This window comes from Symsagittifera roscoffensis, chromosome 5 (assembly GCF_963678635.1).
Source record: "Symsagittifera roscoffensis chromosome 5, txSymRosc1.1, whole genome shotgun sequence".
Classification (NCBI taxonomy): Eukaryota; Metazoa; Xenacoelomorpha; order Acoela; family Convolutidae; genus Symsagittifera; species Symsagittifera roscoffensis.
In genome coordinates this window covers 63708317-63721761 of record NC_087066.1, presented here as the reverse complement: position 1 = coordinate 63721761, position 13445 = coordinate 63708317, and the positions used below count along the sequence as shown (strand labels likewise).

Below are 13445 nucleotides of genomic sequence, written 5' to 3'. Positions count from 1 at the left end.
ATTTTTTTCGAGAATTATCCCCGCACGTGCTATTTAAAATACTAAGTAATACATATACCATATAGCTATGTATAAAATGGATCACCTAGTATGCCTCAATTCATGTTGGAACGTTTTCTAAGACGGATTAAATATCCGCTTATGCGTTAATAGCACAAAATATATCGCGCGTTAATATTACAAACTGGCCACATTGGATTTTTCAGATCCCCATAGTTTTACAAAATTGACCAGAGATGAAGCTTATTTTTTAATGTGACTTATTTTTGGGCTAATTTCCGTCAAAAATGGCTAGTCTTAGAAAAAACCGCCCCGAGCTCAAATATTCCGTCACTTTCTTCGAAAGCCGGAACAATGACGGAATATTTACACTTGGAATAGTTTCTTGTTCAGTTCAATTTTATTGATCGAAATTATAGATTTTAACAAAAAAATAATCCAATATCAACTCAATGAAAACATCAACTCTCAGAGTTCAAATGTAGAGAAATATCTTTAACTGCGACCATTTATGGTAAATTTCAGGGCCATGTTCCGGACTAATTTACTCGCGTTTTGAAGGTTTTTTCAATGAAACTGAAAATGCGAATGGAATTACTCATGATTCCCGCACTCAAAATAGTTCCAAATTACTTTGATTCGACGCAACTTGATTCAAACTTAATATTTAATTTTTGATATCGGCAGTGCAAAATTCATAATTTAGCTGATTTTTCTTCATAAGAACTATTTGGTACCAGTAAAAGGGCAGTCAGAAGTCTGAAAACGCACCAGAAGGTTTCATGAACATCTCCCAGGCTAACCCTTAATGGTTGTGTAAATCAACCATTACTTGTTTCAACAATCATTATTAGCCTGAAAACATTTATTACTTCATAATTTATAAACATAAATGAAGGCACTGCCCTGGAAAACGCGCAGACTTGTTTGATTTTGTTGATATTTTGCTTGGTTATTTTTTAGCGATGCTGCTGTCGCTTTACACAGTGCACTACATTGTGCCAGGAGTGACAATAGTGGGCTGTTATGTGGCCATAGCCATCGCCATCCGGAGAAGCGCCAGAAAGAGAGAGGAGCTCATGCTGGCCACTGGACAACACATTCAACCTTTTGTCCACCAGCCCAGCGCCAAATCCCCCAGACAAGCAAAATGCGCGGGTGAAGGTAAATGATGACCAGGTTTCGTGTCTAATACCTGCAAAAAAATCGGTCGAAAATCTGGACAATATTCGAGCCAAAAGTCGCTCGAGCCAAAATGAAAACCTTGGACATACATTGGTTTGGAAATAGTTTCATATAAAAACAAAATTTTTTTTCGGGTTTGTTTTTTGTAAGTTGTAAAGAAGTAGTAACCGAAAGTTATATAGTTTTTTTTTTTAAAAAAGGGGCAAGTGCAGAAAGCGAAATTCAGAATATTTTTGTTCCAAATTTTGCACTGCTACAAAAAAAGTATAGTTGTCTCAAATTTCGGAAAAAAAAGACAGATCACTTGCAATCGGCGTCGTTTTTTCTTCAAATAAACTGCGACAATTAAAAAAAAAATTTAACAAATATTTTGATCCCTATTGAGAAGTGCTAATAATTTGAGCTTAAATTTTTAAAAAATTTCAAAAATCTGATCAGCTTTTTTTGTAAATTAGAGGCTGGAAATTGCCAGTTCGGTCAGTTTATGAGACAATTAATCCGCGATATAACTCGTGCTACTGACGCATAAGGCTGATTCAATCCAGCTCAAAAAATTGAAATGAGTGCTTTTTTACCGAAATTTTGATTTTATAGACTTTTAAGGCATCTTTTTGATTTTGACATTGAAGGGGGACAGAGGAAGCTATTGAAAAAGATTTTCAAAAAAATATATTATTATAATTTTTTATATAATTTTATTGCATTTCATTTCCGTTAAAGAGCTGTTTAATGTTTTCTTTGAACCAAAAAAAGTCCAGTTGAAATACAGAAGGTTTGATCTCTTTATTTGGGAAAAAAAATACTTCTGCTTACATAATTTCAAATCAGAAAAAGATTTTCATGCCTTTAAAAAAAACAATTTTGTGCAAAATAGTCAACATAAACCTAGAAAATGGAAGAAAAAAACTTGATATGAAGAGTCTGGGAAATATCCAGAAGTGATCATTGTTTTCCGAAGCCAATAACCCAATACAAATCAAAAACAGCACCATCTATATTGACAAGAAAACACTAATTCATACGCAAAGAACCGAAAATAAGCACAGGAGAGCAAACGGTCGCTACTTGCCAGTCGTGTGAATTTGATTTTTTGTCAAAACAAAACGAACTCCTTCAATCAGGGGCGGATTAAGGGAAGAAGCGGCCGCCCCCTCCCCCTCCCCCCTCCCCCCTCAGGGATTCTGGCACCCTGCCGGCCCAACGGGTCCCCCCTTTGTACTTTCTTGACATTCCATTTCTGGCGGCGGACCCTAAAAATTTTCTGAAGGCGCCTTTGGTCAAAGCAGGGTTTTTTTAGTACTTTTGGAGAGCTCGAAAAATCAAATTGGTCGACCTCAAAAAAAAGTTGAGAAAAACTTTGAAAAGTTTTTGAAAATCCGTTTCCCCCTTTCTCGAGGAAATCTTAGATCCGCCACTGCACTCAGTAAATGTTGTCTTTTTTCAAGTCCAACGGTTTTTTGTCAGGTTTGCCGATTCATTGGACTGTTTCGAAGAAATCTGTTTTGTATATTCAAAAATATTGCTAGAGTAGATATGCGACAACATAGGTAGAGAGACATAGAGCGCGGATAATTTACTCGACTAGAATTGGCAGTTTTCCACACAACATAAAGTTAATCATCCTTGAAAGGACCATTTTTGAGCTCAGAAAAATGATATCTTCAAATTAATTTGAAGAGCTTTTTCCAAAGCTGGTATTTCAAGAGTCAAAGTTTGCTTGGAGGGGAAAATTACGGCTCGCAAATCGGTTCGGCTGTGATTAAATATTAAAATGTTTTATCTACTACTGTAAAAATATGCACTAATAATTTAAAGGTGCTAGGGATTTTAACAAACCAATTTTTTTAGCAGACTCAAAAAAATTAGCGACCGCTTGCTCCGCTGCGCCTCCATTCGCCACGACAGTGTTATTGCGTAATTCTTTATTTGCAGCAAAGAGCGTAATTCTTTATTTAGCTTTGCTACAAATTTAGATTATTGTGTTTTTTAAGTTAATAGTTTTGTTGACAAATCGTGGAATATTTATCTCATTTGGGGAAGTTTGACCCAAGGCTGAGGTTTTTTTAATCTGTCAATCAATCATGCATCAGTTCACTACGTTGGGCTGCTAAAAGAATAACTTTTTATTTTTTATGATGAAAAATTGGTCTGCTAATTGATCGGTCATTCAATCTAAAAGAATAAAACAATTGAAAAATGTGTTGAAATAAAACTTCTGTTCTAAAACTAACACGAACAGTGAACGATCGACTGACCGTCAATTCATGACAAAGATTGACAGATATATAATCAATACCGAAGGTAAAAAAAACAACAGAGTGAAGCTATTATTGACATCAATCGCGTTCTTTGTGTGTGTAAGCAAATCAACGATCAAAACAAAAGCAATAAAAAAATTCTGTCTCACAAATGTTAAATACTTACTCAGTTGATTACCAAAATTGCGGAGATTATAAATTCTAACAAGACTGCTCGTATCAGGGCGAAGCCCTGAATGTTCCGACTGCCTTTTAAGTTTTATGGAGCAGCAGTAAAATTATAAAAAAAAATAAATGAAATAAAATAAAGTGAAATGTTTTTTTTTCTAAAATTTGAAAATTTTTATGAAAATCATCCGCCCACACGCCATATAAAGTACAAAAAGCGAGATTTCGTTCCTTGTAACAAATTAATTATGGCAATAAGCTTGATTCAACCAATTTGGAACGATTTACAAGACGGATTAAATCTCCGCTTACGCGTTAATAGCGCGAATTATATCGCGCGTTAATTGTCCCAAATTGGTTAAACTGGCCAAAATAGCAATCCTTAAACCCTCTTAACTTTACGAAAAAGAATCACAGGTGAATTATCTTTTCAAATTTAGGCTCAGGATAACAATACCTGTTGAGTGATAAAAAAAATTCCGTAAAAAATGGCGTGTTAAAAAGTCGAAATTTGTCTGAAGAAAAAAAAACCCACCCCGAGCACAAATGTTCCGTTAATTTCGTATCAAAAGTCGGAACAACAATACTGCTCGTATCAGTGCGAAGCCCTGAATGTTCCGATTTTCTTTTAAGGTTTATGGAGCAGCAGTAAAAACATTTAAAAAATTAAATGAAATAAAATAAAGCGAAATTTTTTTTTGAAACTTTTTATGAAAATCATCCCCCCACACGCCATATAAAATACAAAAAGATAGATTTCGTTCCTTGTAACAAATCATTTATGCCAAATAAGCTTCGTTCAACCAATTTGGAACGATTTATTAGACGGATTAAATCTCCGCTTACGCGTTAATAGCGCGAATTATATTCCGCGTTAATTGTCCCAAATTGTTTAAACTGGCCAAAATGGCAATCTTTAAACCCTCATAACTTTACGAAAAAGGATCACAGGAGAAATATATTTTCAAATTTAGGCTCAGGATAAAAATACCTGTTGAGTGATAACAAAAAATTCCGTAAAAAAAAAGGCTAGTTAAAAAGTCGAAATTTGTCTGAAGAAAAAAAAACCCACCCCGAGCACAAATACTCCATTACTTTCGTATCGAAAGTCGGAACAACAAGACTGCTCGTATCAGGGCGAAGCCCTGAATGTTCCGACTGCCCATTAACAATTTGGAGCAGTAATATAATCAAAAAATTAAAAGTAATAAAATAAAATGAATTTTTTTTATCAAAAATTTGAAAATTTTTATGAAAATCATCCCCCCACACGCCATATAAAGTACAAAAAGAGAGATTTCGTTCCTTATAACAAATCAATTATGGCAATAAGCTTGGTTCAACCTATTTGCAACGATTTACAAGACGGATTAAATCTCCGCTTACGCGTTAATAGCGCGAATTATATCGCGCGTTAATTGTCCCAAATTGGTTAAACTGGCCAAAATGGCAATATTTAAACCCTCATAACTTTACGAAAAAGGATCACAGGTGAAATATCTTTTCAAATTTATGCTCAGGATAACAATACCTGTTGATTGATAAAAAAATCCGTAAAAAATGGCTAGTGAAAAAGTCGAAATTTGTCTGAAGAAAAAGAAAACCCACCCCGAGCACAAATGTTCCGTTACTTTCGTATCGAAAGTCGGAACAACAATACTGCTCGTATCAGGGCGAAGCCCTGAACGTTCCGACTTCCTTTTAAGGTTTATGGAGCAGCAGTAAAAACATTTAAAAAAATTAAATGAAATTAAATAAAGCGAAATTTTTTTTTGAAATTTTTTATGAAAATAATTTCCCCACACGCCATATAAAATACAAAAAGATAGATTTCGTTCCTTGTAACAAATAATTTATGCCAAATAAACTTCGTTCAACAAATTTGGAACGATTTATTAGACGGATTAAATCTCCGCTTACGCGTTAATAGCGCGAATTATATCGCGCATTAATTGTCCCAAATTGGTCAAAATGGCCAAAATGGCAATCTTTAAACCTTCATAACTTTACGAAAAAGGATCACAGGTGAAATATCTTTTCAAATTTATGCTCAGGATAACAATACCTGTTGATTGATAAAAAAATCCGTAAAAAATGGCTAGTGAAAAAGTCGAAATTTGTCTGAAGAAAAAGAAAACCCACCCCGAGCACAAATGTTCCGTTACTTTCGTATCGAAAGTCGGAACAACAATACTGCTCGTATCAGGGCGAAGCCCTGAACGTTCCGACTTCCTTTTAAGGTTTATGGAGCAGCAGTAAAAACATTTAAAAAAATTAAATGAAATTAAATAAAGCGAAATTTTTTTTTGAAATTTTTTATGAAAATAATTTCCCCACACGCCATATAAAATACAAAAAGATAGATTTCGTTCCTTGTAACAAATAATTTATGCCAAATAAACTTCGTTCAACAAATTTGGAACGATTTATTAGACGGATTAAATCTCCGCTTACGCGTTAATAGCGCGAATTATATCGCGCATTAATTGTCCCAAATTGGTCAAAATGGCCAAAATGGCAATCTTTAAACCTTCATAACTTTACAAAAAATGATCACAGGTGAAATATCTTTTCAAATTTAAGCTCACGACAACAATAACTTTGAATGATGTGAAACAAATCCGTCAAAATGGCTAGTTAAAAAGTCGAAATTTGTCTGAAGAAAAAAAACCCACCCCGAGAACAAATGTTCCGTTACTTTCGTATCAAAAGTCGGAACAAAAAAAATTTGAGCCAATTTATGCTATTTTTTTGGTATCCGGTTAACATTTCTCTGCATCCCGTTTCACAATGAACAAGTTTTTGCTTTTAAATGACAGTCAGAACCATTAGGGCTGGCTTATTTTCTCCACACCCCATAATACATATTTTCCATTATTTCAATCTGAATTACGGCCAATGGGGTTTAACCTGGTTTTACGCTTAAAGAAAAGAAAACGACCATACTTAGCACATATTTTCTTCCCACAATTTGAAGAAGTCATTTTAAAAACATCAGAAGCGAGTGAATTAGAACTGGCTCATAAATATAACCAGGCCATGGTAGAAATAGTCAAGCTATGCGAACAGCAGAATATCCGGAGAGCTTCCCTTTTAATGCAAGTGTTAGCACTTTATGTCCTCTAGGGCAATTTATTTATACCGGTACGAACGAGTAATGCAAATGAGTTGTTTTTTAATCCCACAGTGTATGTTTAACTCTTAAATTTTCATCAACAGAAGAGAATTTTTGATGCAGTTCATGAGATTTAGCAAAAGAAGTTAAATTTAAATTTCTCAAATGCAGCTAAAATGAACGAAAGGAAGCGTAATACGATAAAACTGACCGCAATTTTCAATTCGAATGCGAAAAGAAGTTTTTTTTCCAAATTGAGACAACAGCATATTAATAAACAGCTTTTCAGCCATTTCTGAGTACTCAGAGCCCCCCCCCTCCGCACTGACACAATGAAAAATGATGGCTTTTGGATTAATTTGAAACTGATTAAAATTCATCTTATATGCCAGCTAAAAAAATCGATCTAAATAGATTTCAAATCGATTAAAGTCCGATCTAAGTCATTATTTTTTATTCGAATTTGATCCTTTTTGAGTTCGTTCTGCAGTTATGAATTGTTAATCAATTTTCATATTGGTAAAATATTATAAAAGACTTAATTGTTTAAAGAACATCCTTGAGTTACTTTCATTTTTGAGATCAAAATCTTATATATTTTGAGCATATTTAAAAAAAAAATTTATACGTATTTGCCCAAAAGCTGATTTGCATTGATAATTTTCTATGATTTTTCATTGCATGTTTTTGAGCTCAAAGTTTGATGTTGAACATTTCCTCTTTTAGTTTTTTTTTTGATTTTTGCTCTAAAAGGGATTTTCCTTGATGATTTTCTATGATTTCCTTGCCGGTTTTTGAGCTCAAAATCTGATTAATGTTGAGCAATTTTTTTGATTTCTTACATGCGTTTTTGTCCAAAAACTGATTTACATTGACGGTATTGTATGATTTTGTTGCCTGCTTTTGAGCTCAAAATGTGATATATATGGCCATGTTCTTAATTTGTTACTTAGGTTTTTGCGCAAAAACTAATTTACATTGATGGTTTCCTATGATTTCATTGCATGTTTTTGAGCTCGAAATCTGATTTATAGTAAACAGATTTTTTGATTTTTTGATTATTTTGGCTTTAACATTCAATTAATTTTTCTTATATCAATTATTTTGATTTTTTACGTACGTTTTTTCCCAGGATTTGCGTTTTTCCCAGGAAGTGTCAGGATTGGCGTTTATCTGTCATGGGTGTTTCAGTTTGAAAAATTGAGAAAAATTTATTCATTTATTGTTTAAAATTTTTGAAAATTAAAATTGAACCGCTCTCAGTTTTCATAAATGGATTTAAGACTGATTTTAGTGAGTCGCAACATCCATCCAAATCAATTTGAATAGATTCTTTAGACACCTAGATCGATGTGAAATTTCTACGGAAGACCGATTGAAATCAATTTAAACTTCTATTCACTTCGTAAAACGTACATTGTTTTTGAATTTAGATTAACTTAAAATTAAAATCTAAAACCGTTTTTTTTCGGGCCTTCATTAAAAATGAATTTGGGGAGCGACAAATTCAGATGAAATTTTCTCGATTTTCGTTCCGACTATTTTCGAAAAAAAACTTGACTGCTCAAATATTAAAGCAATGCCTCGATTGTTCCAACTGCGTTTAAGGCCACTTTAAAATAAAATTTTCCCAAATAATTGACAAAATAATTGTGAAAAAATAAAAAAAAAAATTTTCATTCTTTCTTCATTTTATCTCCCCACATGCCATCTAAATACTAAGGGTGTGTTTAGCGTCTCGTATTGAGTTAACAAAACTAAATTGCTGGCCTCAATTCAATTTGCAACGCACCAATTTGCCTCTTACGCGTGTTAAAAGAACACAAAATTTCGCACCCCATTGATCCCAAATTGGTCGAAACATCAATATGCACACCCCTGTAATTTCACGAAAATTGATCCTAGCAATTTTGATCTTTAAAGTTTTGAAGCTAGTACAACAATATTTTTAGATGGCAAGAAAAATTCCGTCAAAAATTCCCAATTACCAAGTTTAAAAATGACTGAATTGAAAAATCACAAAAATCATAAATATTCCGCACTTTCTTCGAAGGTCCGCACTTTCTTCGAATAGGGATGTTTGTGATCGGGATGGTTTTTGTTGTTCCAGACAAACTTCGACTAAATTCCATAATTCTATTTTCAAATCAAGTAAACAAAATAAAATAAACTAATGAAAATGCAAATGCTTGATTGTAGATTGATGCGATTATAATAAAGGCGGAAAAAAGAAGATAAACCAAATTTGAAGTTAACGTCCCTTTAATAAAGTTAAGCAACGGGGCTCAAAAAGTTGAACCGTTTCTTTCAAATTTTTGTTTATCGTAAGCAACTGCAAAATGAGTGTCCATTGATTCACAATGAAAACGCAGCTAGGTCAATGGCAGAGCTACAATTGATTTTTTTTAAACAAGCTAAAAATTAAATAAACTAAAAAAAAACTTTTTTTACAGAAAATTTTATCGTTTTTAAGGCAAACAAATTTTATCAATTTTAAGGAAAACATCATTTTTAAGGCAAACCAGATACAAGCAGATTCCATCATATTTGATTCCTTAAATCTACCAGAAGCAACCTTATTATTCTTATAATTTTCATAGATGCCACGCTAGTTTTAACTATGAACAGAAGACTATGTGGCTGCTTTGATCAAGATACTAAGCAAATTATGTAAACCTACCCTTAGCAATCTGCAGATTGAAGCAGAAGCTACAAAAATTTTGTCTACCAATCTTGAACTACAGTGCAATTGGTCTAAACGCAGAGTAATCTGATACGAAACGTCGACCTCTCTTTTTTATTTGTGATAAGAGCGTTCAGTATTTATTTGCGGGGACAATTTTGGTTTAGAGCTAACTGGAATGTCCAAATGAAGCTTCCAAACCACACCATCACTTCGAAAAATTAGAAGAGCAAACAACTAAATCTGGCATAGAGTACCGAGAAATTTTAAGTCATCTTTAGGGTTTGATATGGTCTCTATTTTGTTATATAATTCTTTCGGGGTTTTAGAAATTTAATTTTCTGTTAAACGTTGAAGACACAATGGCAGTGATCTGAAATGATAATGATCCTTATTGTTCCGACCATTGAAAAGGGGGAGGAGCTTTGTATTCGGGTGTATTTTAGTTTTTTCCCACGCAAAATCAGGTAACACACACAATCATCGAACTGGGTAGAGTGATATATCATATTAAAGCCTTTTCAGTCGTGATTCGAACCACATTGAAAAATTTCAGAAACTTTTTTATAGTGTCGAGAAGAACTGGTTTGAAATTTTTGATTTTTTGTCTTAGTTCGAGCAGGCTTAAAACAGCTGAAATATGCCTAATTTAGGACCTTGAAACTTAACTTTGAATAATTAAATCTAGTTTTTGGAGTTTTCTGGCTTCATTTTTTGAAACAATAACTTCAAAAAATTCAAAAATTTTCTGGAAAAAAGTTTAAAAAAAAAATATTTTAAACTATTTTTTTAATTTTTTTTTAGCCATTTTTCTAAAAAAAATTTTGTCCATTTAGCCTATTTTACTATGACTGTCTAACATGCCTAAATTATTTTTTTACGTCAGATCCTTTTATCACACCAAGCAGAAGAAATTATACTAATTTAAAAAAATTCTAAACCGTAGTTTTCTAAAACTATGCTCGGAACGTTCTGTGCTACTTGCGCAGTAACTGGCTATCTTTGTTGTGTTAGGCTTTTTTCCCGAGTTCTGTGCTTTAAATTTATTCATCTTTTGAACAGCAACTTTCTCATCATGAAATTATATAATTCTCCGTTTAAAATAGCAAGATACACTAGTGGACAAAATTAAACGCAAATAGAGTTTTTTTCTCTTAAGTGCCTGTTTTAAGGGATGATTTTGGAAATTTAATCTGAGAATGTAAACAAAAGTTTTAGAGAGACCAAGTACAAATGTGCACGTTTGCCTTCTTTGAAGTTTTAGTTTCAGACTCACCAGTTTTTTCCGGGTCTGTAAATACAGTTTTCACCATCTGCTTTAAGTTTTGTATCGGTGTGAACTTTTTCCGGAAAAAAAGAACATTTTTTTTTCTAGCGATGTGAAACATTTTAAGCATCGATTGAAATATATTTTTGATTGAAACATATAACTGAATTGTTCAGCCGATCAAATTTACTTAATTTGACTTACAAAGCTGTTTCTTGCAGTTTCACGCGTCTTTTCCAAAAAAACGAGACTGCTCGGATTTTAGGTCAAAGCCTTGATTGTTCCGTCTGCTTTTGAGGCCGTCGTTTTATAAAAAAATTTTCTGGTTGAAAAATTGACTAAAAAATTGAGGAACAATTGACAAAAAAGAGACGAAATTTGTGAAATATGTAAGATACTAAGGATGTGTTTAGCGTTGTCTCGTATTGAGTTCATATAATTAAATTAAATTAAATTTTGAACCTATTAACCTGCCTCTTACGCGTGTTTTAAGATTGCAACAATCTGTACATAAGCTATACCAATTTGGCCAGTTTGGCAAACGTCCAATATTTTTTGAAAAATGATCGCAAGTAAAAATGTTCTTAAATTTGAGCTTAAGACAATAATATCTTTCAGATGGTAAGAAAAACTATGTCAAAAACGTTTATTTAACTAGCTGAACACTGAATGAATAGAAAACACCACACCGAGCGTAAGTATTCCGCACTTTCTTAAAAAATCGTAACAATGACCGAACATTTGTCTCCCGGGTGTTTTTTTTCTCCAGACAAATTTCGACTACCCATTCATGAATTCTTCAGACGAAAAATGATGACAGATGTTTGCAAGAATGAACCCCATAATGATTAAGTCAAGCTGGTTCCTCAATAAAACTAAATGGTTCTTAGCGGTATTTTTACCGCGGAATCACTCGTAGTATCTATTCTAAGACTTCTTTTCGAAGAAAACAAGTGCTCTTTGATTTTTTTTGGATCTTGGGTTGGCCCTGTTGCAGCGCAAATGTAAATGTGCGAGAGTATAAATGCATATAAAAGTAAATACATACAGGGACAGTAGCCAAGCGTATACATGGTGCGTCCCGGCGGGTTCGGCGCCGGTTCGAATCCCGACTAGGTCATTTCCTTTCTAGAACTCGAATGTGCACCGAACTTGATGGGATGCTCCGTAACCAGGTTCGGTCCCCCCAAAACCCATTTTAACCGTCTTTTCGCTCTAATTTGGTTCAGCCTTGGTTATGGCTGACCTTTAAAAAGAGCAATTTGTCTCAAGGACAAATACTGGCCATTTTTGCAGCTTGCTTTGAGTTATGCAGTTTATTGTGGCCGATGTTACCGATGATAAAGTTTGTTAAAATTATCGTTATATTTTCAAATTTCCGTTATATTTCCGGAGTTATTTTGCCGAGAAAATACTCATTAATTAAATTGTTTAAAAACCGTTTTTTATATAATCTTGGAGATTGACGCGCACATTTTGGCGCCCCACAAGGGACACGACAGTTTCGCCGACACCAGTGCAAATAGAGTTTGAAGTTGTTCAGTTGGCAGAAGAGTCGGCAAAAAATTGTCTCGATTTGTACGAAAATATCAGATACCAGTTGGCCGAAAGTGGGCCTTTGGCCGAAAATATCAGAAAGCAGTTTGGCCGAAAGTGGGCGTTTGGCCTAAAATATCAGATACCAGTTGGCCGAAAGTAGGCGTTTGGCCGAAAGTATCAGATAGCAGTTGGCCGAAAGTGGGCATTTGGCCGAAAGTGCACGTTTGGCCGAAAGTAAGCATAGCGTACCCAGTTGACCGACAGACGACATAGCAGACGGACGAAAAAGCAGACCGACTAGTGGAAGAGAGCCCTGTTCAGGTGTCCTGATTGTTGACTTTTGGTCAAAGTGGAGCTGTAATTTTCTCGACACCCGAAGTTTTTGGTTTTTCCCGGTGACGCCAATCTCCAAAACCGTCAAAAACTGTAAGACTAGTCTAATCTTTACAAACCATTCTTTGCAATAAAATTACGTACGATGTGTTATTGTGTATCCCAACTCAAAGCAAGCTACAAGTGGTAATTTTTTCTCGATACCAAAAATTTTTGGATATTTGTGAACAGAATATTAATCCGTGAAATCGGATCAAAGACAAGGGGTACTAGACTAGTTTTTTGGATTGGTTTACGACTCGAACCTGCTGACCAAAATTTTCCGAAAAATTTGTGGGAAAAAAGTAAAAATTTCCAAAAAAAATCGTCGAAACGTCCCCATAATTCTGCGAAACTGTGCTGTAACATGACACCAACCTTATGGTAAGTGGTCTGGTAGCGAAATATCAGGCAAATTAAGTTGAGTTTTTTCATCCTCAGGTTTTTTCCGCGTGTGTTGTTGGAACTTAACCGATTTGCCTGATTCTCCAACCCCATTGGTAAACTTAAGGTTTACAACGACTTGATACCTGTTTGCATCCGTTCGCTTTTCAAAACATTCGTTTCGCAACGACTGACTAAGTGGTCCGGGACGGTAGAATTAAGCAAGTTAAGTTGTTGTCTTTCATCCTCAGGTTTGCTCCGCGTGTGTTGTTGGTTTTCAACCGACTTGCTTAATTCCCAAACCTCTTGGTAATTCGTCGAGCTACTAGCCGATTAGTAGTGACGCACCGTCGTACGACCGTTCAACAAATTTCGTACGCCGTAACATCATCCTAAGTGGTCAGGGAGGTGATATTAAGTAAGTTAAGTTGGTTTTATTCATCCTCAGGTTTACTCCGTGTGTGTTGTTTGATA

At 34.3% G+C, this 13445-nt stretch overlaps 1 protein-coding gene across 1 annotated transcript in view; it reads left to right on the top strand.

Moving 5' to 3' along the window:
- The window catches only part of LOC134846825 (uncharacterized), an 80252-nt gene that overhangs the window by 52916 nt on the left and 13891 nt on the right, over nt 1-13445 (top strand). Inside the window, exon 4 of the mRNA XM_063864220.1 lies at nt 964-1164. Within this exon, the coding sequence (XP_063720290.1) occupies nt 964-1164 (201 nt within the window). The remainder of the gene's footprint in view (nt 1-963; nt 1165-13445) is intronic.